The 26,658-nt window shown below is 41.1% G+C and overlaps 1 protein-coding gene across 1 annotated transcript in view; it reads right to left on the bottom strand.

Moving 5' to 3' along the window:
- Nucleotides 1–2,017: 2,017 nt before the first annotated feature.
- The window catches only part of gnai1 (guanine nucleotide binding protein (G protein), alpha inhibiting activity polypeptide 1), a 37,699-nt gene continuing 13,058 nt past the window's right edge, over nucleotides 2,018–26,658 (bottom strand). The window contains exons 2-9 of the mRNA XM_061959601.1: nucleotides 18,473–18,515; nucleotides 13,672–13,813; nucleotides 11,940–12,097; nucleotides 9,540–9,668; nucleotides 8,886–9,015; nucleotides 8,672–8,825; nucleotides 2,812–3,037; nucleotides 2,018–2,730 (exon numbers count right to left, since the gene is read on the bottom strand). Of these exons, the coding sequence (XP_061815585.1) occupies nucleotides 2,847–3,037; nucleotides 8,672–8,825; nucleotides 8,886–9,015; nucleotides 9,540–9,668; nucleotides 11,940–12,097; nucleotides 13,672–13,813; nucleotides 18,473–18,515 (947 nt within the window). The 3' untranslated portion in view covers nucleotides 2,018–2,730; nucleotides 2,812–2,846. The remainder of the gene's footprint in view (nucleotides 2,731–2,811; nucleotides 3,038–8,671; nucleotides 8,826–8,885; nucleotides 9,016–9,539; nucleotides 9,669–11,939; nucleotides 12,098–13,671; nucleotides 13,814–18,472; nucleotides 18,516–26,658) is intronic.

A 26,658-nucleotide genomic window follows, 5' to 3' on the forward strand; every position in this document is an offset into this window, starting at 1 on the left:
GATCTTGCTTTAGGTCATGTGGTCCCTGTTTTGACCCAGCTCTTGGTCGAAAAGCCCAACTCGTAACCCATTCTAAAGACACGTGTTCCTATTCTCAATACATCTTTAGGTCATGTGGTCTAAGTCTTAACCGAGTCTAAAATTATGTGGTCCCATTCTTGATACAGCAATAGGTAATGGGGTAAGTCTTAACCTAGTCTAAAGTCATGTGATGCCAGTGTCAATCTATCTTTTGGTAATGTGATAAACATCTTAACTCAGTCTATGGTCAAATTATCCTAGTTTTGATCCAGCTTTAGGTTATTTGGTTTAAGTCTTAAACCAGTCTAAAGTCACGTGGTACCAGTCCAGGTTTAGGTCATATAGTCCCAGTCTTGTGCCATCTTAAAAGTCACGCGGTCCAACTCTTCACTTAGTCTAATGGCATGTTTCCATTCTCAATCCAGCTTTAGGTCATGTGGTCTAAATCTTAACCCAGTTTAAAGTCATGTGGAACCAGGAACCAGGCTTGATCTTGATTCGGGTTATGTGGTCTAAGTCTTAACTCTGTCTAAAGTCAATTTGTTCTAGTCTTGTTCCAGCTTTCGGTCATGTGGGTTAAATCTTTACCAATTCAAGTCCAGCAGTACCAGTTTTGATCAAGATTTAGGTCATATGTTCTCAGTCTAGTGCGAGCTCTAGGTCACGCGGTCCGACTCTTAACTTAGTCTAAAGGCTTGTGGTCCCATTTTCAAGTCTTAAACCAGTGTACAAAGTCACGTGGTAACAGTCTTGATCTTGCTTTAGGTCATGTGGTCCCTGTTTTGACCCAGCTCTTGGTCGAAAAGCCCAACTCGTAACCCATTCTAAAGACACGTGTTCCTATTCTCAATACATCTTTAGGTCATGTGGTCTAAGTCTTAACCGAGTCTAAAATGATGTGGTCCCATTCTTGATACAGCAATAGGTAATAGGGTAAGTCTTAACCTAGTCTAAAGTCATGTGATGCCAGTGTCAATCTATCTTTTGGTAATGTGATATACATCTTAACTCAGTCTATGGTCAAATTATCCTAGTTTTGATCCAGCTTTAGGTTATGTGGTTTAAGTCTTAAACCAGTCTAAAGTCACGTGGTACCAGTCCAGGTTTAGGTCATATAGTCCCAGTCTTGTGCCATCTTAAAAGTCACGCGGTCCAACTCTTCACTTAGTCTAATGGCATGTTTCCATTCTCAATTCAGCTTCAGGTCATGTGGTCTAAATCTTAACCCAGGTTTAAAGTCATGTGGAACCAGGCTTGATCTTGATTCAGGTTATGTGGTCTAAGTCTTAACTCTGTCTAAAGTCAATTTGTTCTAGTCTTGTTCCAGCTTTCGGTCATGTGGGTTAAATCTTAACCCATTTAAGTCCAGCGGTACCAGTTTTGACCAAGATTCAGGTCAAATGCTCCCAGTCTAGTGCGAGCTTTAGGTCACGCGGTCCGACTCTTAACTTAGTCTAAAGGCTTGTGGTCCCATTTTCAAGTCTTAAACCAGTATACAAAGTCACGTGGTAACAGTCTTGATCTTGCTTTAGGTCATGTGGTCTAAATCTTTACCAATTCAAGTCCAGCAGTACCAGTTTTGATCAAGATTTAGGTCATATGTTCTCAGTCTAGTGCGAGCTCTAGGTCACGCGGTCCGACTCTTAACTTAGTCTAAAGGCTTGTGGTCCCATTCTTGATACAGCAATAGGTACTGGGGTAAGTCTTAACCTAGTCTAAAGTCATGTGGTCCCAGTCGCAATCCACCCTCAAGTAATGCATTCAACATCTTGACCCAGTCAAGTCAAAGTCTTGACCCAGTCTAAGGTCAAGTGGTCTAGGTATAATCCATCCATTTACTACCGTTTGTCCCTTTCAAATATTAACATAGTCTAAAGTCAAGTGGTCTTAGTCTTAACCCAGTCTTGATCCAGTCTTAGGTGATACAGTTCAAGACTCAAATCTCCCAGCTGTGTAAACAAACCAGTTGAGTGTTAAGACACCGCGACACAAAAGGTGACTTGTGTGTTTTTATTATCAAAATAAGGGAGGTGAGGCTACAAAGGTTATCAGTCTCTGTGGAGACCGTTACACATGTTGTATCCCTCCGCGCGGGAAAGTAGTGCCAGGCTACCGGGACTCAATTGTCCACCATCTTTGTTTGTGGTTGGGCCGGAAACCACAGCTACAAGTCATGTCCTCTTTCTTTGTGTCTCCCAAACACTCGGCGACGTCTCCCCGCAATAAAATGTCAGATGAAAGGATGATATTATTTTACAGCCTTGAAAAAGACAAGCCCTGATCTGAATGTAACGATATATACATTTTGCTATTGTGCTGCACGGGCTATGGCGAGGGAGGAGGCGACACGTTGGTCACCATGGAGACTTCCTGTGCCATTCTCTTGACAAGGGCGGCGTCCACGCAGCCGACAGCGAGGACCCAGACGTATGATGGGGGACGATAAAAGGAGTCAGCAGGCAATAGAGCGAGCGCGGAGGCCGCGGCCGCACTTGAGGGCATGAGTACCAAACCGACTGGGACTCAAACGTGGGATCCTTAACTCCCCTCTGGCTCTTGACAACAAGAGAGAGTGTCTTCTTCCTCCGACAAACGGATGCAAACAATAGTTCAGGGACAAAAAGACATAAATAAAGCTGATAAAAGTGGCGTTTATGGTACAGTGCGGCGGTGGGAACGATTTTTCTCCCGCTCGGTTTACATTCCAGCCTGAGGAAAGGTGAGACAAAGACAGGTAAAAATGCCGGAAGGAGACGAGGACAAGAACTCAAGTCTTTCTTGTTTGCTTACCTAACCCCACAAAATGTCGTCGTGCTCGGTGGCCCTCAGAAGAGGCCGCAGTCTTTCAGGTTGTTCTTGATGATGACGTCGGTGACGGCGTCGAAGACAAACTGCACGTTCTTGGTGTCGGTGGCGCAGGTGAAGTGAGTGTAAATCTCCTTGGTGTCCTTGCGCTTGTTCAGGTCCTCAAACTCACACTGGATGTAGGCGGCCGCCTCCTCGTACGTGTTGGAGCCTGGAAGTCATGGCCACACATGGTTAAAATAGCCACTTTTCCATCATAGTTTTGAATGGAGGAATAAGTATAGTTGGAGGTTCAGGTTAAAACAGGCCCTTTTCCTTCCTAGTTTTCCCAACTCTACATGCCCCTAAAGCTGACCAACATGCCGGATTGTAGTCAGCTGGAGGCGTGTCTTAATGAAATTAAACAATGGATGTCCGCTATCTTCTTGCAACTCAACGCCAAGAAAACGGAAATGCTGATTATCGGTCCTGCTAAACACCGACATTTATTTAATAATACCACCTTAACATTTGACAACCAAACAATTACACAAAGCGACTCGGCAAAGAATCTGGCTATTATCTTCGACCCAACTCTCTCCTTTGAGTCACACATTAAGAGTGTTACTAAAACGGCCTTCTTTCATCTCCGTAATATCGCTAAAATTCGTTCTATTTTATCCACTAGCGACGCTGAGATCATTATTCATGCGTTCGTTACGTCTCGTCTCGACTACTGTAACGTATTATTTTCGGGTCTCCCTATGTCTAGCATTAAAAGACTACAATTGGTACAAAATGCGGCTGCTAGACTTTTGACAAGAACAAGAAAGTTTGATCACATTACGCCTATACTGGCTCACCTGCACTGGCTTCCTGTGCACTTAAGATGCGACTTTAAGGTTTTACTACTTACGTATAAAATACTACACGGTCTAGCTCCGTCCTATCTTGTCGATTGTATTGTACCATATGTCCCGGCAAGAAATCTGCGTTCAAAGAACTCTGGCTTATTAGTGATTTCCAGAGCCCCAAAAAAGTCTGCGGGCTATAGAGCGTTTTCTATTCGGGCTCCAGTACTATGGAATGCCCTCCCGGTAACAGTTAGAGATGCTACCTCAGGAGAAGCATTTAAGTCCCATATTAAAACTCATTTGTATACTCAAGCCTTTAAATAGACCCCCCTTTTAGACCAGTTGATCTGCCGTTTCTTTTCTTTTCTCCTCTGCTCCCCTCTTCCTTGTGGAGGGGGGGGGGGCACAGGTCCGGTGGCCATGGATGAAGTGCAGGCTGTCCAGAGTCGGGACCCGGGGTGGACCGCTCGCCTGTGCATCGGCTGGGAACATCTCTGCGCTGCTGACCCGTCTCCGCTCGGGATGGTGTCCTGCTGGCCCCACTATGGACTGGACTCTTACTATTATGTTGGATCCACTATGGACTGGACTCTCACAATATTATGTCAGACCCACTCGACATCCATTGCATTCGGTCTCCCCTAGAGGGGGGGGGGGGTTACCCACATATGCGGTCCTCTCCAAGGTTTCTCATAGTCATTCACATCGACGTCCCACTGGGGTGAGTTTTTCCTTGCCCTTATGTGGGCTTTGTACCGAGGATGTTGTTGTGGCTTGTGCAGCCCTTTGAGACACTTGTGATTTAGGGCTATATAAATAAACATTGATTGATTGTTTTTAATAGTCAGGCGTGTTGTTTAACGTTCGAGTCAAAACGCACAGTTTGCCTTATTAGTTATGAATGGAGGCTGGAGCATTAGAGTTTTGACTTAAAAGAGGCAGTTTTCTATCTTAGTTTTGAATAGAGTCAGGACTGTACTTTAAAGTTTGGGTTAAGAGACCGTTTTACTTCATAGTTTTGAATACCATATTTTTCGGACTATAGGTCGCAGTTTTTTTCATAGTTTGGCCCGGGGGGCGACTTATACTCAGGAGCGACTTATGTGTGAAATTATTAACACATTACCGTAAAATATCAAATAATATTATTTAGCTCATTCACGTAAGAGACTAGACCAGGGGTCGGCAACCTGCGGCTCCGGAGCCGCATGCGGCTCTTTGATCACTCTGATGCGGCTCAGCAGCTTACTTGCTGAACCCCCCAATTTTCCCGTGAGACTTCCTGATGCGGCTCAGCAGCTTACTTGCTGAACCCCCCAATATTCCCGCGAGACTTCCAGATTTCAGTGCCTCTCGCAGAAAATTCCCGGGATATATATTAACCGATTATCACCCTTACAACTACAATAAGGGCGTGCCACGATGGTACAACATTTGGCGCCCTCTACAATCTGCATTAACAGCGTGCCAGCCCAACACTTGTGATACAATATACATCTCCTGCTTGCACACGTACGTGACAGCAATGCATACTTGTTCAACAGCCACACAGGTTTCACTGACGGTGGTCATATAAAACAACTTTAACACTCTTACTAATAATGCGCCACACTTTGAACCAAAACCAAACAAGAATGACAAACACATTTCGGGAGAACATCTGCACCTTAACACAACATAAACACAACAGAACAAACACCCAGAATCCCATGCAGCCCTGACTCTTCCGGGCTACATTATACACCCCTGCTACCACCAAACCCCGCCCCCACCCCAACCCTGCTCCCTCACACATCAACCCCCCCCCCTCTCTCTGTGCGTCGGTTGAGGTGGGCGGGGTTTGGTAGCGGGGGTGTATAATGTATCCCGGAAGAGTTAGGGCTGCATGGGATTCTGGGTATTTGTCCTGTTGTGTTTATGTTGTGTTACGGTGCAGATGTTCTCCCGAAATGTGTTTGTCATTCTTGTTTGGTGTGGGTTCACAGTGTGGCGCATTATTAGTAAGAGTGTTAAAGTTTTTTTTATACCGCCACCGTCAGTGTAACCTGTGTGGTTGTTGACCAAGTATGCGTTGCTGTCACCTACGTGAGCAAGCGAAAGCCCATACAACGTGTGGCTGATCAGGCACACTGTTGGTAGTGGTTGCTAAACGCTGTACCATCACGATACGCATGACGCTGGCAAGCGCCAATCGATTTAAATCCGCGTGCCGCACCAGCTATCAAATTTCCATATAAAGGTGTGGGCAGCGTGTCTGAGACCCCTAGTTTATACAAGCACAAAGCAAAAAAATTTTTTGTATGCAGTGTTTTTTCATTTAAAATTTCAAAATATTTTTGCGGCTCCCATTGTTTTCTATTATTTGTGAAACTGGTCAAAATGGCTCTTTGACTTCTAAAGGTTGCCAACCCCTGGACTAGACGTATAAGATTTCATGGGATTTAGCGATTAGGAGTGACAGATTGTTTGGTAAACGTATAGCATGTTCTATATGTTATAGTTATTTGAATGACTCTTACCATAATATGTTACGTTAACATACCAGGCACGTTCTCAGTTGGTTATTTATGCGTCATATAACGTACACTTATTCAGCCTGTTGTTCACTATTCTTTATTTATTTTAAATTGCCTTTCAAATGTCTATTCTTGGTGTTGGGTTTTATCAAATACATTTCCCCAAAAAATGCGACTTATACTCCAGTGCGATTTATATATGTTTTTTTCCTTCTTTATTATGCATTTTCGGCTGGTGCGACTTATACTCCGGAGCAATTTATACTCCGAAAAATACAGTAGATTAAAGAGTATTAAACTTTCATGTTAAAACAGACAATTTTCCTTCATAGTTTGAATAGAGTAAGTTGTATTTAAATTTTGGGTTGAAATAGGGGGGTTGGGGGCGCTGGAGCCTGGGAATAAGCGGTAGAAAACGGATAGATGGAGGGTTGAAATAGGCAGTTTTTCTTCCTTCTGTTGTTCAAAGGAAGGAGTGATTTACTGTAAAAGTCTGATGCTCTAAAACATACCTGGGCAAATTAAGGTTGCTTTTCAATCTGGCCCGCCGGACATTCCCAAATATTTTTTTAGATCTTTAAGATGGAAACTGTAGCTGCCATTATGATGTGCAGTGATGTTTTCAAATTACCGTGAGTCTTGAATTATACAAAGTATTTAAATAGTTGGAATCTGCGCTTTTGCATGATATACTAGTTACTATGGTAATCTAAGTCACAGCAGCTCAGAAAAAGCACCAATCAGTGTGGGTGGGGAGCGTTTCCACAGAGTGTTTCCAGGGCGGCCAGCCTGAAATGTGGGTGTCAGGGACAGACACGGAAGAAGATTTTTCACAACAAAGTTCTAAAGCTTAGTGATACATCAGATGTATCAGATTGTAGGTGGGGTTGTTTTACCCTTCCCGTAGATATTGTTTGTGTCATGTCTGTGTGATCATGTTTTGTTTTAGTCATGTTCGGTTTTGTTTTTGGACTTTTTGTGCACTTATGTTTGTTTTGTCACCATAGCAACCATTAGTTTCACATCCTCATGTCACGCACCTGTCTCACGTTTTAACATTTTGAGTCACGCACCTGCTGTCACTAATCATGTCACTATTGATTAAGCTTCCAGTTGCCAGGCTGTCTTTCTGGACATCACTCTCTACACACCCTTGTTGATATCCATGTTGCTCTTTTTCATGTCCTTTTCTCGTTCCAAGTAAGTTCTCTTTATTCAGGCCATAGTTTGCAAGATTTGTTTTTTTCCATAGTTCTGCCTTCGTGCGAGTGTTTTATTTTCATAGCCACGTTTTGTACCTCCGCTGTGAGCGATTTTTGTTTGTTCCTTTTGAGTGTTAAAATTAAAAGATGTCATTACCTTGTCCGGTCCTAGTTCACTTGCATCTCGGGAAAACAACCACTCCATAGTCCACGTCCTGACAGTTTGTTGCATTTTTGTTGCGTTTCGCTTGATTGTAAAATATGTCGATCGAGAGGGGGTGTGACGTTCGTATGTTGTCAATATTCAGTGTTTTATCTTTCATAGTTAATATTGTAAATCCCACATTCTTTATTTTCGTGTACATTCTGGGTGTCTCATTCAGTAAAATAATTAAAAATGTCATTCCGTTTTTCCAGGCGGTCTGTCATAACGTTTTTAGCATTCAATCAGACATTGTTGTGAGGCTTTGTATTAGTGTTCCTAAAAATAGATATAATGGCCCCCAGACACTTTTTTTCTCTAAATTTGCCCCCCAGTCAAAATAATTGCCCAGGCCTGCTTTAAATGGTGCAAAATGTACTCAGAGTCAGGGGCAGGGCCAGAGCTAGCACCTGTAATGGTCCATTTCAGACATTTTTGGGCACCCCATTTATCATTGGAAGCATTTGGCTTCATTTGGGACCTTACTGGACCCCTCAAGGGCATAAAGGAGTACAATTGGGTCCTTGTAGATACTTAAAAAAACGGGTTAGGGGTTAAGAAAAAAAGACAATGTACCTTCTTTTTTCTTTGTCCAGCCACATGGGCCAATCATGTTGATGTAGATGCATGTAACTGCTGTACAGATTTACTTTACAAAAAGTGTGGGATACTTCTCCATTGCCTTATTTGTGTTTTATTTGATTAAATGTTTAGATATATTTAGTGTTCTGATCGGATCAGGAGAAGATAGAAAGAAAAAACAAGAAAAAGTACCTTTCAACCTTACAGAGGATAAGAAGTATTATTCAAGATTCGGGTTCAACAGGCAGTTTTCCTTCTAAATTTTGAATAGAATAAGTTGTATTTAAGTTTTGGGTTGAAATAGGCAGTTTTTCTTCCTTCTGTTGTTCAAAGGAAGGAGTGATACGAGTTCTGCTTAAAATGGGCAGTTTTCCTACCTAATTTTGAATAGAAGAAGGCCTATTGATTTTTTTGGTCAAAACAGGCAGTTTTCCTACCCAGTTTTGAACAGAGGAAGGACCATTACCTCAGGGCAACATTTACACTTATGTTTTCAGGTGGAAGTCTGACCTGCGTACTCCGGGTAGCAGATGGTGAGAGGACTCTTCTTGATCTTCTCTTCAAACAGGTCCTTCTTGTTGAGGAAGAGGATGATAGACGTGTCCGTGAACCACTTGTTGTTGCAGATGCTGTCGAAGAGCTTCATGCTCTCGTGCATTCGGTTCTGAGGTGAAAGGCAAGACAATCTAGTTTCACGAAGACACCTTTGCTTAAAAATACTCACCATCTCCTCGTCTTCGGCCAGCACCAGGTCGTAGTCGCTGAGGGCCACGCAAAAGATGATGGCGGTCACGCCCTCGAAGCAGTGGATCCACTTCTTACGCTCGGAGCGCTGACCGCCAACGTCAAACATTCTGGAAACAGGGCACAGTTAGACTACGCCCACGCACACATTTATATATAAATGTCCACACGTTTACGACAAAAACAACAGGTGGCGCTATAAACCCAAATAATGTCATTGCAGGAAAAAGCAGTGGTCAGTCAGTTTTGGCTTATAGAGTTTATAAATAAAATAAATATAAAAAAGGTCAATTTGAAGACATAACTATTTTAACAAATTTTGCACAAAAAAAAAGATAAATTCAATTAAAAAAATAAAATAAAACAGTAAATAATATCTACTACATTTAGTAGCACACAATAAGTGCCAACAATAGCAAAGTGGATGATGCTTGCAAAGTGCATCTACAGTGACACCATCTCCTGCCACACCCCCCACTCCCACACACTTCCTGCCTAAGTTCATTAATAGACCACAAGTGAGTCATCACAGCTGATGCTGGGCCTTAATTGTGTCAGCGCTAGCACAAAAAAAAAGGTTTTTTTTTCTGAGAGACAACAAGTCACCTACAGGAGGTCAAAGAAATGTGCTCACTTGAAGTGCAGGTCTTTGAAAGTAAAGTGGGTCTCCACGATGCCCGTGGTTTTGACCCGGGTCCTCAGCACATCCTGCTGCGTGGGGATGTAGGCTCCCTGTGAGATCCGATCCAGGTCGTTCAGGTAGCTGCCAAAATAAAACAGACGCGCTCACGCTTGAATATGAACTCTTTGAGGTCAGGACAGGACAGAATATAATTACATTTTGCATGTATTTATTTTGGTCATTTGTTTTTCATTTATTCAAATTTTTGAAACAAATGTGTGTCTCCTGACAGCCAAAAAATGTTGTTGGTTGTGCAAGAGGCGTGTTAAAAGGCGCAATGAAAACAGCAACCAGAGCACACAAGCGCTGCTTTGTTATCAGCTGCTCTGCACTTGCACAACACACCAGCGCTCAGACGCTGGAACAACAGGCCAACATCCCTCTGACAGCTACGCAGGAATCTTGTTGGCAAAAGTGGGAGATCACTCTCCAGGAAGAATGTAAAGGCACTTCATTAGGTACACCTGCACGATCTGACCACATCCGGAACACAACACCGTATTATAATTGACGCTGTCAAGTTTTTGAAAAAAATGTGTAATTAATCTGTAATTACCGGGTAGTTATTATATTAAATATGAATATTTTGCAGATATACCCGCGCAGACAGTCATCTAGAAAATGTGCAAATATTAAGAGGACAGTGGCAGCTTGGAAGAAGAGAAAGTCCAACTAGAGCAGGGGTGGGCAATTAATTTTTACCGGGGGCCGCATGAGCAACCTGAGCACTGCTGGAGGGCCACACCGACAATATTTCAATTAAATTTTGCTCAAATTATTTTTGATATACCGTAAGATAAATAATAATAATAATAATAATTTCATTTAACCTAACTTAACTTTATACAAAAGCAGATTGCTTTTGATGGTTTTATTTTTAACACTGTCTTACACAACACTTCCTGATGTATAATACAATGCAAAAATGTCAATTTCTATCACTTTATCCTGCATCCTCTTTAAAAGTCCAACATTTTTCCCCGTCAGATTTGGACAACCATCTGTTGTCACACCTGCCAGCTTGTCCCATTTCAGTCCTAACATGTCCAAACAAGTGAACAAGTCATTACCTGTGGTTGTCTCTTTAATTGACTGCATGGCTGCCAGCTCGTCAGTGATTTGAAAGTCTGTAGTTATCCCACCTAAGAAGATGAGCAGCTGGGCGGTGTTACATACATCGCAGCGCTCATCCAAAGCCAGCGAAAAACAGTCAAAGTCGGCCGTTCTGTTCTTTAGCTGAAGCTCCAAGTTTCCATCGATGGTCTCAACCCGCCTCGTTACAGTGCGTCGGGAGAGTGACACGTTCTCAAATGCGCCCCTCTTCTCCGGGTATTTCAGCGCAACAGAGTCCAATTAGCACTCCTTAATAAACTCTCCGTCAGAAAACGCCTTACTTTTTCTGGCGATTTTGTGAGAAATGACGAAACTTGTCCTGATGGCTGCATCTCTGCGGTTGTGAAATTTGGCAAAAAGTCCTTGTTGGGTTTGCAGTTTTACCATCAACGCATCAGCCTCCCTTGCGCGCGCTTCATCAGACAGATACCGGTATTTTCCCTCGTGCTTCATCGTGTAGTGGCGATTCAAATTATATTCTTTAAACACAGCAACCTGTGTACCACAAATTAAGCTCACGGCTTTACCTTTAATTTCTGTAAAGAAATACTTGGCAGTCCATGTCTTGTTGAAAACACGGAATTCGTCATCAACGTTTCTCTTTTTAGCGTCTCGGGGATAACCGGGCATCACTTGTCGCTGTGCACCTTCACTCACAGGTTACACACGGACATACGCCCATAAATAACACTTTTCAAAATAAAAGCAGCACAGTTGTATTGCACGCACGACATAGTTGTTTTTTTAAATTTATTTTGTCATTTGTGATTGCCGCTGTTCACATTCACTCACAATCGCGCACGAGCATACGTCCACACGGAAGTAATACAAACAACGCTTTTCAAAACAAAAACAGCACTGTTGTATTGCACACTCGACATAGATACTTTTTAAAATGTATTTTGTAATTTATGATTGGCCTCACGCAGGCCGGACAGGGACGCACAAAGGGCCGGATGTGGCCCGCGGGCCGCAGAATGCCCAGGTCTGAACTAGAGCAACAGTGCCAAGCAAGTGTCATGCTCGCTTCAGCCTCATTAGTCAGGGACTTCGAGGGACAGAAGTAGAGTCTCTCTAAACACGAGTACATTCTATAATAATACCAGAAACAGATGCTAGATTTCTTGTTGTTTTTAATAAAAAAAAAAAAAGGAATTAAAAGTCTATTAAAAGTTTATTTTGTCAACACTTGTATGTGTACCTAAAAAGTGGCCAACTAGTGCACCGTATGTGACTTACTATGCGGCAGAGTCGTTGAGCTGGTACTCCCGCGAGCGGCTGAAGCACGCCTGGACGCCACCGTCCCTCCACAGCCGCTTGATGACGCCCGCCAGCTCGGCGGTCATGAAGCCCTCTTCAGCGGAGCCTGCCAGCACGAACAGCTGCCGCGCATCGTCCTGTTGGAGGCATCATCCATCAACACTCCTGATAAAAGGTACTGAGAAAGGGGTGTCCAAACTTTTTGACTGGAGGGCGCATTGGGCTTAAAAAATTTGGCCGGGGGCCGAACGCCAACTGCTTATAAAGTGACTATGTGTGTGTGTGTATATATGAGTACATATTATAAGTACATATTATAATAATGTAATGGATATATAATTAATAATTATTATAACTGAATTATTAGGAGTATGTGAAAATTCAACTACTACTTTGTTTACTTCCGTGACAACTTCCTTAAGCTTTTTTAATCAACCAGAAATATCAAGCAGCATAAAATGCGCCAAACATGGATAAGTGTGGAGAGAATGTTTTGCATGTTTTCCATCATCCCTTGTAATGGATTTAAATGGGTGTAATTTAGATTTTTTTTTTTAATGTTGATTGGACTTTTTTTTTTAAAAACATCCAAAAAGTTTAATAAGCAGATTGTGTTGTGTGACCATGTTTTTTTTTATATTTTGTGCTGGTTGATTTTTTTTTTTCCTGCACCATGACGAGGGAAGGTTGTTTGGATTGTGGCATATAAGTAAATGCTGTGATGTCAGTCCTTGCAAGTACAATGAATGGTTAAAGCTATTAGAACGCTGGCTATACATCGCTGCCAGCCATATTGCTTAATGAACTTGTGCCACCTCGTGGGCCAAATTGAAGACATCGTCTAGCATATTGAAGATGCCGAGTTTGGACACGCCTGTACTAAAACGTCCTTATAGTCGCATATACTTGGAGTTGTAGGCAACCTTTTTATGTAGCTTATTTTAACTCCACAAGATTACAGACGCGGTATGGGAAGTAACATCCACCAGATTTATCTCGCTCTGTCTGAGCTTTAAAATCCTTTCCACAGTAAATTCCAGCTCCAGCTCTGGTCGGCGGTTTGTTGTTCCTCTTTGTAAGACTAAACGATATAAGAATACGTTTGTACCTGCTGCAATCACACGCTTAAATAAAGCTATCACATGGTGATTGTATTTATTTATTTTGCCATAGCACTTTAATCACTATGATTTTATTGGTTTACTAGGTATTACATTTTTATTGTTCTACAGTGTGCCTGTATACTGTTGATCGTTTGTGTTTAAAAAAAAAACATGTTTAGATGAAAATGTAATATCGGAAATTATCGGTATCGGTTTCAAAAAGTAACATTTATGACTTTTTAAAACGCCGCTGTGTACATGGACGTAGGGATAAGTACAGAGCGCCAATAAACCTTAAAGGCACTGCCTTTGCGTGCCGGCCCAATCACATAATATCTTCGGCTTTTCCCACACACATACTTGGTCAACAGCCATACAGGTCACACTGAGGGTGGCCGTATAAACAACTTTAACACTGTTTACAAATATGCGCCACACTGTGAACCCACACCAAACAAGAATGACAAACACATTTCAGGAGAACATCCGCACCGTAACACAACATAAACACAACAGAACAAATACCCAGAACCCCTTGCAGCACTAACTCTTCCGGGACGCTACAATATACAATTCCATCAAACAAAACGCATGTGAATCTCACTCACGGCTCTGGCGGTGTCGCCAAAGTCGATCTTAAGGCGGCCCATCGCTCGGATGATGGCGATGATGGACTGTATGGTGTTGCTGTAGACCACCGCCTTGTACTGCTTGCACTCCTCTTCCGAGTAGCCCGCCTCATGGATGATCCTGTCGGGAGAAAGGAAAAATGTCTGTTGTTTCCCTGGAGCGACAAGCTTCGCCGCAGGTCGTCCCGTTCTCCTCGTCCGATCACTCGCTTTTGCTACGCTTTTACTGGCGGAATTGAATCGGTTCTGTGACCCGCCGTCATCACAACTCCTTCAAATCCTCCCGGCGAGTTCTTTAAGGTGCATGAGGTTTTTGCTACAGCCTCCACGCAACATAATATAATCGTGTTTTTTATGGACAGATGTGGAGAAGAAGCGTGAAAAATCACATCTTCTCCGCCAAATGGTCGATTAATTAGCCAAAAAAGTAGGCGAAGATTTGATTGACGTTGACAGTGTGAAACTTTACAAACACACACTTTGTCTCACTTGTATATTATCCACCAACTTCCATGTGGAAAAAAATAACACCATTTAAAGACATGAAGCGCATTTCAAAGTAACACAAGGCGCTCTAACTGCCACCAATCAAGTCATAAAGTTAGTTTTAGCCAATCAGAAGCAAAAATAAAGCTACCGACAAGACAAAATAACAACAATGGAAGTGAGGAAGGGGATAAAATTATTTAAACATAAACCAAGTTGGCCTAAAAAAAATGTGTTACTATACTCTAGTTTGATAAATAATGTGTGATACTTAAAAATATATAACAATAATAATGTATGTACAGGACTGTCTCAGAAAATTTGAATATTGTGATAAAGTTCTTTATTTTCTGTAATGCAATTAAAAATACAAAAATGTCCTACATTCTGGATTCATTACACATCAACTGAAATATTGCAAGCCTTTTATTATTTTAATATTGCTGATTATGGCATACAGCTTAAGAAAACTCAAAAATCCTATCTCAAAAAATGTGAATATTTCCTCAGACCAAGAAAAAAAAAAAGATTTATAATAGCAAAACAAAATCAAACTTTTGAAAATGTCAATAGTGATATCAGATATGCGTTCAATATCTGCAAAATGACTTTGATTTGCATGTATAATGTCCGATACAAGCAGTCCTGCAAAGCTGGACAGCCAGTTAACAGCTAAATGTCCTCCAATAAACACACAATGTTGGCCTTTTCTTCTATTTTAGTCATTTACAAAAAAACACGGTAGGCTGTAGGCTAATAGGAGCTAGCAGCTACACAACAGCTAAGCACACAAGCTAGACAAACATAGTAAATGTCCTTAATTGAATGATATTGCATATTATAGTTACATATTACTTACAAATACAAAGTCTCCAAAGCAAAAGCATATTAAAAAGTATCCAGAAGCAAACGTGTTCGCATCATTGAAGTTATCGCGTCATCAGGTTAATTTAATTAATTATTATTATTATTATTATTACCACTCCACTTCAACTTAAAGGCCGCAATAGTTAGTGTTGTTTGCGGACGTCACAATTGCTTTTTGTTCAAAAGAAAATACACCGAAGCTGATAGTAATAACAACAGAATAAATTAACAAATCAAAGAGATGATTTGACAAAACAGATTATCTTTGAAATTCAGTAAAACTAAATTAAGGCTATTTTGTAGCAGTTGAAGAAAAAGACAAACACAAATACAAATAGACGGAGTAGACATCGAAAGGGCAAAGAAAACACATTTTTGGGTGTAATAATAGATATTAAAATGAACTTGAAATCTCATTAAAATTATACAATGTGTTTTATTCATGTAAATTGTGCTACAGGATGAGAACAGGAAATGAATGTTAGTAATTGCTATTAACTGAAAAAGGGGTAGGATTAAAAAAGCTTTTCTCTTTCCTACTCCTTTTCGAACATGTTGTGAAGAGAAATGAGAATATGTGGATTACATGATGTATCATATTGTAACTTAAACCACAACCATAGGTTAGTGTTTTTCCTACCTGCTACTGTTTTGTTTAACTAATTTCACTTGATCAACTTTTTCTAAGGTTCCACACTACAAAACAATAAAAGTATGCATGATTCCTGCTGATATCATATCGGATATTATTATTTAGATGTAAACAGAAATACAGGAACACAGGCTGTTATTTTAGTTACTATGTATATATTATATATATATATATATATATATATATATATATATATATATATATATATATATATATATATATATACGCATATATATTATTTAGATGTAAACAGAAATACAGGAACACAGGCTGTTATTTTAGTTACTATATATATATATATATATATATATATATATATATATATATACATATACATATACATATACATATATATATATATTTTTTTAAGTTTAAGACTGATTTATTACACCTGTATTATGATAATGAAACAGATGTATACATACTTTATTAGAGTTAAATACAAGATTATTAATATTATTTTAGGTTTATAAAATATTTTAACGTGTAATGTATGTATACACAATTCAAAGACATGATGAGTGGGTTCATTATTGTGAATATAAGTGGATGAAATTACATATGATATGTATCTTGTAATAATGTATTGACTATTGTTATTTATCAGGTGATTGTTGATCAATAATCAGATTAATATATCTGAGTGGTTAAACTGGATATTATAAGCGTTGCTTCTTCCTGCTCGTTTTCGAACACACAATCTTTCTTTTTTTATTTTCTTTATTATTATTTTTTTATGACAATTATTGTTATTTTTCCCCTCTTTGAGCTCAGTGATTACCAAAATATGGTATGCGTGCTCCATCCAGTGGTATGCCAAAGATTTGATTCATAATTTAAGTAAAGTGTTTTATTTTCTTACAAACCCTGTTTCCATATGAGTTGGGAAATTGTGTTAGATGTAAATACAAACGGAATACAATGATTTGCAAATCATTTTCAACCCATATTCAGTTGAATATGCTACAAAGACAACATATTTGATGTTCAAACTGATAAACTTTTTTTTTTTGCAAATAATCATTAACTTTAGAATTTGATGCCAGCAACACGTGACAAAGAAGTTGGGAAAGGTGGCAATAAAGACTGATAAAGTTGAGGAATGCTCATCAAACACTTATTTGGAACATCCCACAGGTGTGCAGGCTAATTGGGAACAGGTGGGTGCCATGATTGGGTATAAAAGTAGATTCCATGAAATGCTCAGTCATTCACAAACAAGGATGGGGCGAGGGTCACCACTTTGTCAACAAATGCGTGAGCAAATTGTTGAACAGTTTAAGAAAAACCTTTCTCAACCAGCTATTGCAAGACATTTAGGGATTTCAACATCTACGGTCTATAATATCATCAAAAGGTTCAGAGAATCTGGAGAAATCACTCCACGTAAGCGGCATGGTCGGAAACCAACATTGAATGACCGTGACCTTCGATCCCTCAGACGGCACTGTATCAAAAATCGACATCAATCTCTAAAGGATATCACCACATGGGCTCAGGAACACTTCAGAAAACCACTGTCACTAAATACAGTTGGTCGCTACATCTGTAAGTGCAAGTTAAAGCTCTACTATGCAAAGCGAAAGCTATTTATCAACAACATCCAGAAACGCTGCCGGCTTCTCTGGGCCCGAGATCATCTAAGATGGACTCATGCAAAGTGGAAAAGTGTTCTGTGGTCTGACGAGTCCACATTTTAAATTGTTTTTGGAAATATTCAACATCGTGTCATCCGGACCAAAGGGGAAGCGAACCATCCAGACTGTTATCGACGCAAAGTTCAAAAGCCAGCATCTGTGATGGTATGGGGGTGCATTAGTGCCCAAGGCATGGGTAACTTACACATTTGTGAAGGCACCATTAATGCTGAAAGGTACATACAGGTTTTGGAACAACATATGCTGCCATCTAAACGCCGTCTTTTTCATGGACGCCCCTGCTTATTTCAGCAAGAGAATGCCAAGCCACATTCAGCACGTGTTACAACAGCGTGGCTTCGTAAAAAAATAGTGCGAGTACTTTCCTGGTTCGCCTGCAGTCCAGACCTGTCTCCCATCGAAAATGTATGGCGCATTATGAAGCGTAAAATACGATAGCGGAGACCTCGGACTGTTGAACGACTGAAGCTCTACATGAAACAAGAATGGGAAAGAATTCCACTTTCAAAGCTTCAACAATTAGTTTCCTCAGTTCCCAATCGTTTATTGAGTGTTGTTAAAAGAAAAGGTGATGTAATACAGTGGTGAACATGCCCTTTCCCAACTACTTTGGCACATGTTGCAGCCATGAAATTTTAAGTTAATTATTATTTGCAAAAAAAAAAAAAAAAAGTTTATGAGTTTGAACATCAAATATCTTGTCTTTGTAGTGCATTCAATCGAATATGGGTTGAAAAGGATTTGCAAATCATTGTATTCCGTTTATATTTACATCTAACACAATTTTCCAACTCATATGGAAACGGGGTTTGTATATTCGAATACATTGTTACTGTATAAACTGTGTGTAAATCAACGCCTGCCTTGTTTTAGTGAATACTTAGGCCTACTACGCTACTGTATTTTAATGTTGGTCATTATGGTACTTAGGGGAAAAGTTTGATTACCACTGGTGTAGATGAAGAGTATTTCTGGTTTGTTGTGTTGGAAAAAAATAGTATCTTTATGTTATATATGGATGTATTTTTATTAATAACCTAAATCAAGATAAAAACAGCACAAATTATTGTGCATTAAAAAAAAAAAAGTGTTGTGGACGTGTCTTTTGTAAACTCACTTCATCTGCTTGACGATGGTGCTCTTTCCCGACTCTCCGGCGCCTGCAAAAGAAGACAAAAAAAATTAATATAATTTAATAATACCTTTCATATTTGGGTGGGGGTGGGAGGCTACAAAATGGCACCACCACGAACGAGGCGTGAAAGTGCAATGGAAGCCGTGCTGTGCATGTGGAAAAAGGTTGTGATCTGTCTGCTCGCTGCAGGCGCTTCCAGCCCGTCAGATGACAACTGAAGAAAGCGCCATTAAATCTGATGATGTGTTTGGAAGGCTTAATAAAATCTGCCGTGGCTGCTAAGTTGTTGTGATCATCACCCATAAAACAACGTTCATATAATCTGAAATGTTTGGCGGCAAGACTTAAAAGGAATTTTATCCCAAAACATCTTGTGATAAAGACAACGTCAATAATTATTTCATGTTGAACAAAAACTACAATGTTTCTTGCAACATACATTATTTGTGTAGATGTTGTGCTTTGTCTGTGGAACCACAATATAACCTCCTAAGAAGCAGCGTCCTCCCCAGTGGACACTGCTTCTCGAAAGGATATATTTGTGCCTTTTGTCTACAAAAATGCGATAATGCTTCCATCTGTTGAAAAGCTCTATGGAGATGATGATTTCATTTTCCAGAATGATCTGGCACCTGCCCACAGTGCCAAAACCACCAGTAACTGGTGTACTGACCATGGCATTACTGTCCTCGATTGGCCTGCCAACTCCCCTGACCTGAACCCAATAGAGAATTTGTGGGGTATTGTGAAGAAGAAGCTGAAAGACACCGGACCCAATAATGCGAATGAGCTAAAGGCCGCTATTGAAGCATCCTGGGCATCCATAACATCTCAGCAATGCCACAGGCTGATTGCCTCCATGCCACGCCGCATTGATGCAGTAATCCGTGCAAAAGGATTCAAGTACCGAGTGCATTAATTGCCTTTTTCAAATCTTTGATTTTGTTTTGCTGTTATAAATCTTTTTTTTTTTTAACATGGTCTGAGGAAATATTCTAATTTTTTGAGATAGGATTTTTGAGTTTTCTTAAGCTGTATGCCATAATCAGCAATATTAAAATAATAAAAGGCTTGCAATATTTCAGTTGATGTGTAATGAATCCAGAATCTATGACATTTTTGTTTTTGTAATTGCATTACAGAAAATAAAAAACTTTAATACAATATTCTAATTTTCTGAGACAGTCCTGTATATTAAGTTAAATTTTTCAACAATTTGCAGTTGTGGTTATGGCAGAATATACATTCAATGATAGCTGACGTTAGTCGATGAACTTTGTTAAATTGCAAACATAACTTGAGTGTGCGCGTGTGTTACATGAGCCGTAAATCACGTGCTTAAAGTCGGATGAAGGCAGGATATAATGTTTACAACTCTTTTATAAAGTTAGCGGCCTCCAGGCAGCTGCATAAAGGTTGCAAACAAACCCTTTAATTGTCAAACTGTTTTATTTTATTTTTATGAGTATATTCCTATTGCAGTTTATCAATAAATCACAACCTCATAGAAAATGATTACAATTTATTTGAATAAAAATATACTGCTGCTATCTGACTAAAAACATGTAACATTCTGAGAGTATTTTATTTTAATTAGAAAAAACAGCTGGACTATTTGTTTCTAAAAGTATTGTCATCACTTTTTGATGAAAAATCCAAAATCTCACAAAACACATTTTATTTTCCTAATAATATATGACACTTTATTTACTTTTTTTTCCAAATGAGAAAAAAATGTTTTGGCATTAAAAGTACTCACAAAATTGTGAAAATAATATCTGTATAAAACACATAGCTTGTTGGTAATATTTTTCATCATTGTGTGTTTGATTATTTTTAGGGCTGTCAAAAATAGTGACTTAACTCATGTGATTAATCACAAAAATGACACCATTAATCATGTATACATGCAGATAAAAATGTTATGCATACATGCAATTTATTTTGACCATACTTGCTCTTTTACATTACCAGCAGATGGTTACCTGAAAGACGGCGCCAGTTGCTATACGGCCAGTGATCAGGTCAGGCATACTCCAGTGCAAAGACAAGTGAGGAGCAAATTCCAAATTCACTTCCAAAATAAACCCTGACTGAAGTTTGGATAAAACTGTTACAAGTTTTAAGCAAAAAAATGATGTGGATTCAAGTAAGACATTTTAAAAATGTTCCTGCATGATATTTTGACAATAAAATGGTATTTGTGTCCAAATATTGTTTTTTTTTAAGTTCTTTCAAACTATGCAAGTGAGTATAATCATGATTAATCAAAATGCAAAAGTGGGATTAATCTGATTTAAAACAAAAAATCATTTGTAAGCACTAATTATTTTATTTTACATTAATGACCCTATAAAAAATACACAAAATCTCTAAATGTTTTGATAGGAACAACTCTATATTCCATTCATATAATTATAATTACTGTGTATGCTGGGTCACAACTAGCAAGCTGATTTCCAGATTCTGTAACCAATGCAAACATGATAAGAACAAATCTCTTCCGACACATTCAGACGCCTATATCTGCTGTTTATGTTGGCTCTTATTAAAAAAGGCTGCAGCCTTGCTGATGTTCTGGTCCATTATCATCAGGTATAAATAATTAATAATAAAGCAACAGTGTTCACAGTGACCTTATTGGCAGCATAAATTACATTACAAGGGGGCAGGGCTACCCATACAGCGCCTCCAGACACAAACAATTCACACTCAAAATGAATTTGCAGCTTTGAGGTTTGCGCGGAGCTTCAGGCCCCACCTGATGCCGTTCATGTGGTGTCATGTTTCGCACCCGCGGATTTTATACGGAAAAGCACAGCAGCAGCAGCAGCAGCAGTTTGACTATAAATTAGCTTCAGGTGTTCCGTGTAAGTCAAGTCGCTCCCACGTCTTCTATTTTGATCAGTCGACCTGCAGCACTTCTTTCTGCTTCTTCTGCCTGATGGACATTTAAATATGACTCACTCACAGAAACAACATTAACAACCACAAACGATTTCCGCACTCAAACATAGTTCCCTGTCGCTTGTGCTGACTGAAGTCTAAAGCCACACTTCTAACTGTATACCATGTACTGAACCACTTTTCCTATCAGTATACTGTATTGGTTATTGTACGGCCAATCGGTTGTGCGTAACAAACTATGGTATCCTTCAGTGGAATGTACCGGTATACTTAAAGAGCACACGCATAGATGACTAAGTCTGTCTTTTTTTTATTTAGTACAACTGCAAAAAAATCCACCATTGGACCAAAGAAAGTTTTAAGTGCTAGCTAGCGCTTTAATAAAGAAAGTGAAAAACACTATTGAATTCAAGAAGAAAACTGTTAAGTACAATGGTGACATCCGCAGCACTCTACCTGACCCGTCTCTCACTCCGCTCATCACTGTCTTTGCAAACAACAGTTAATAAAACTATAAGTGATGTTAAACAATCATTTATACATTGTATATGTATTTCACATTGTTTTCTGCATGTGAAACTATAATTGTTCTCTATAACATGGAGGAGTGTCCCGATCTAATATTGATATCGGCCATCGGTCTGATAGCAGCAAAAAAACCAAGTATGGGAAGATATCGACTTGTATGTAAAATATCATAGAGATACAGTAAGCTTCGAAACAATCAATCCTGCAGCATGTTTACTTGTGCAAAACTGAACAGCCATTTAACATCCAGATGTCCTCCGATAAGCACACAAGGTTGGTCATTTCATATAATTTAGTCAAGTCATTTACAAAAAGAAAAGATGGTAGTCTATAGGCTACTAGGACCTAGACGCTACACAACAGCTAAGCACACAATAGCGCACAAGCTAGACATATATAATAATTGAACATTATACAATATAATCCAATACATCACATTTTTCAATATAAACAAGTATCAAATAATTATAGTTGCATATTACCCACGCAACCGGATTAGAAAGAATCCAGTAATAAATATATCATTCAATTTACTGCATTATGAACTTATTTAAATTTTTGTGGCCACTAAGTGTTGCCAAAAAATAATCACCACTCTACTTCAACTTAAAGACAGCAGAAGTTTGTTCTAGACAGTTAATGTTCACAATATTATGTCAGACCCACTCGACATCCATTGCTTTCGGTCTCCCCTAGAGGGGGGTGGGGGGTTACCCACATATGCGGTCCTCTCCAAGGTTTCTCATAGTCATTCACATCGACGTCCCACTGGGGTGAGTTTTTCCTTGCCCTTATGTGGGCTTTGTACCGAGGATGTCGTTGTGGCTTGTGCAGCCCTTTGAGACACTTGTGATTTAGGGCTATATAAATAAACATTGATTGATTGATTGATTGATAATAATAAATTGTTTAGTTTTTCATACCTAACATTGTTGTCACGTGGGGGTCGCATATTTATGCGGGATCGTTCCTTCCGTGCAACACGGACACTCCGGACAAAGACGTGAGGGTAAGATATGATTTATTTACATAAATCATGGCAAACAGAAAACAAGCAAAAGAAAAACGTGTCGAACGCACGGGAAGCTAAAGTTAAACTTAGCACAGGACTCTGGAACATGAAAAAACAAACCAACTTGATGTAGCTTACCGCAAACAAGGAGCACAGGACGAGTGAACAGAAAGGCAGGCTTAAATAGTGTCAGTGATGAAAAACAGGTGCGCGTCGAGAACACAAGCGGCAGGTGAAAATAATAAGTAACCATGGTGACGAAACAAACTCACAGGTGCACAAGCAATAACTAAAGGAGTCCAAAACTAACCAAACATAACTAAACAAAACATGATCCGACCACGGATCATGACAGAGCCCCCCCCTTAAGGACAGATTCTAGATGTCCTAAAAAAACAAAAAAAAAACACATGCAGGGTCAAAAGTCACGGGAGGGCGGAGGGAGGACTTGGCGGTGGGTCGCCAGGCCAAGTGTCCCCGAATCCATCGAGGCAAAGTCAAGTGGCGGCGGCGAGTGGAGCGCCGCTGCAGCAGGCGAGGCGGGCGCCCAGGGAATGGCCACATTGGTGGCCGACTGGGAGGTGGGCGCACTTGGCGAGGCAGACGACCAGGGAGCGGCCACATCCGTGGCCGACTGGGAGGTGGGCGCACTTGGCGAGGCGGACGACCAGGGAGCGGCCACACCCGTGGTCGACGGGGAGATGGGCGCGTCGGCGCCGTCATGGCAGGCGTGGACGCAGCAGCAGACGAGTCAGGCGTGGACGCATGTGCTGGTGGCGAAGCTTGGCGTGGTGCGGGCGCTGGCGGCGAAGCTTGGCGTGGTGCGGGTGCGGGCGGCGAAGCTTGGCGTGGTGCGGGCGGCGAAGCTCGACGTGGGTCTTGGTCTTGGCGTGGGTCTTGGTCTTGGCATGGCGGGTCTTGGTCTTGGCATGGCGGGTCTTGGTCTTGGCATGGCGGGTCTTGGTCTTGGTCTAGGCATGGCGTGTCTTGGTCTTGGCGTGGAGGGTCTTGGTCTTGGACTTGTTGAGCTGGTACCGGAGCTTGGCGTCGTGGAGCTGGTACCGGAGCTTGGCGTCGTTGAGCTGGTACCGGAGCTTGACGTCGTGGAGCTGGTACCGGAGCTTGGCGTCGTGGAGCTGGTACCGGAGCTTGGCGTCGTGGAGCTGGTACCGGAGCTTGGCGTCGTGGAGCTGGTACCGGAGCTTGGCGTCGTGGAGCTGGTACCGGAACTTGGCGTCGTGGAGCTGGTACCGGAGCTTGGCGTCGTGGAGCTGGTACCGGAGCTTGGCGTCGTGGAGCTGGTACCGGAGCTTGGCGTCGTGGAGCTGGTACCGGAGCTTGGCGTCGTGGAGCTGGTACCGGAGCTTGGCGAGGAACTTGGCGTGGTGGAGCTGGTGCTAGCCTTGGTGCGGCGACAGGTGCTAGCCTTGGTGCAGGTGGAGGTGGCCTAGCTTGGGGTTGCGGCTTGGCAGGTCGGAAGACTGGTGAGGGCGGTCGTGCTGGAGGCTGTGGCTTGACGGGTCGGTAGACTGGTGGTGGCGGCCGTGAGGGAGACTGTGGCTTGGCATGGTGATGCCGAGCCACCCCACCAACACAGCTCCCGACCCCAGCCCCCCCCTCAAGGGGCGGATACCAGACGCGCTCCCTACGGTCTGGAACCCTCTGTAGGGGTGGGCGGAGGAGGGCAGAAACTTCCCCATTAAATTGTCCAAATTGTTTTGTTTTTTTATCCCCCACCTGGGGTTGTGTGGGCGGAAAGAGGGAAAAAGTCCTTGACGTGGGCGGGGCTAGAGTCCTTAGGGGAGGAGTCAGAGTCACTGGGGGCGGAAGTGATTGAAGTTGACAGAATCTATTTTCAGAAAAAGTGTCCTGATGGTACTTTATTTTTGGAAAAAAGTCATTAGGAGGTGGCTGATAAAGGGAGACAGACGGAAAAAAAAAAAATCCAGATCAGAATCTTCCCTTGACGCCGGCGGAATGATGTCATCGCCACGCGCCGTTTCAGTGACGTCATCGGAAGTGGGCGGAGTTATGTTGTTGTCAGAGTTCATGGTAATTTGGCTTGCAGCCCAATCTAAAAATTGTTTAGCAAAATGAGTAACTGGATTACCAAACAACTGAGGGGAGGAAGACTGAGCCGTTTGTGGTGACTTGCTGTTCGGAGGAGGAGTTTGGGGGAGCGACGCATTTTGGCGGTGAAAAACCTTTTTGGCTGGCTTCCGTCCTCGCCAGTGCGTCTCCATCTCCTCGGGGCGAAGGAACTGTCAGCTGTGCTCCTACTGTCACGTGGGGGTCGCATATTTATGCGGGATCGTTCCTTCCGTGCAACACGGACACTCCGGACAAAGACGTGAGGGTAAGATATGATTTATTTACATAAATCATGGCAAACAGAAAACAAGCAAAAGAAAAACGTGCCGAACGCACGGGAAGCTAAAGTTAAACTTAGCACAGGACTCTGGAACATGAAAAAACAAACCAACGTGATGTAGCTTACCGCAAACAAGGAGCACAGGACGAGTGAACAGAAAGGCAGGCTTAAATAGTGTCAGTGATGAAAAACAGGTGCGCGTCGAGAACACAAGCGGCAGGTGAAAATAATAAGTAACCATGGTGACGAAACAAACTCACAGGTGCACAAGCAATAACTAAAGGAGTCCAAAACTAACCAAACATAACTAAACAAAACATGATCCGACCACGGATCATGACAATTGTTCGCTGTTTGATTATTTTAACTTGATCAAACCTTTTCTAAAGTTCCGTAGTTTCCAGACTATATAGCGCACCGGTATACAAGCCGCCTCCACTAAATTTCAGGGAACATTTTTTTCCCATAAATTAGCCGCACCGGACTATAACCGCAGATATTTACGTTGCGAAATGAGTTATATAATATTCTGTATATGTTTATTTACATACCTTAATTGTTTCCAAACGATGCCTGTAACACGAAAGTAAAACGGCTGATCAAACAAAACAGAAGTCATCGTCATGGACCCACTAGCTACGTAAGCTAGCTCTCCAATCAGCTAAACAGACTCAATAACTCCACAATGGCGTTTTGGTGAATTTACTGAGGAATTTGTGGAAGTGAAACAATACAAAAATAATGCCATTGTAAGTTAATAATACTAACAACTAACACAGACACTTGGATGCTTGTTAGCATATTAGCTTTTGCTGACGACGTTAGCTTCATTACATTACGATTGCACGTACAAACATGCATGAAAACACTCCGACAAACATCACACATGGGACGGATTAGTAAGTATAAAGAGTTTTTGTTATATTCAGACATGTGGACATCCTTTGAGAAAAAGAGAGGAAAACTGACGAAAAAAGAGCAACACTTCTATCAGCGCAAAGTGCTTCCATGCAAGCCCTAAAATAACATTTTGAAAATCAAGACTACATTTCCTGCAATTGGGTGCGTTTGTACACTATATTTTATCTTCAGATTAATCCTCATCTACCATCCTCTTTTGGCTGTTTTCTGATACCTACATGTATGTCCCATAGACTTTTTTGTTTTTTCAGTAGATAATTTACTAACATTATTATCATTGAAAATGTAATGTAAAGTTCTATAACATACATGCAAAGAACTCAGAAAACGTTTCCCATTTGGCAACTCTATCCTATAGCCACGCCCCCTCGGGTAATATACTTCCGGTGTTGTAACCTCTGGTTACATCCGTCACATCAAAAATATACC

The sequence above is a fragment of the Nerophis lumbriciformis genome, linkage group LG05 (assembly GCF_033978685.3).
Source record: "Nerophis lumbriciformis linkage group LG05, RoL_Nlum_v2.1, whole genome shotgun sequence".
Lineage (NCBI taxonomy): Eukaryota > Metazoa > Chordata > Actinopteri > Syngnathiformes > Syngnathidae > Nerophis > Nerophis lumbriciformis.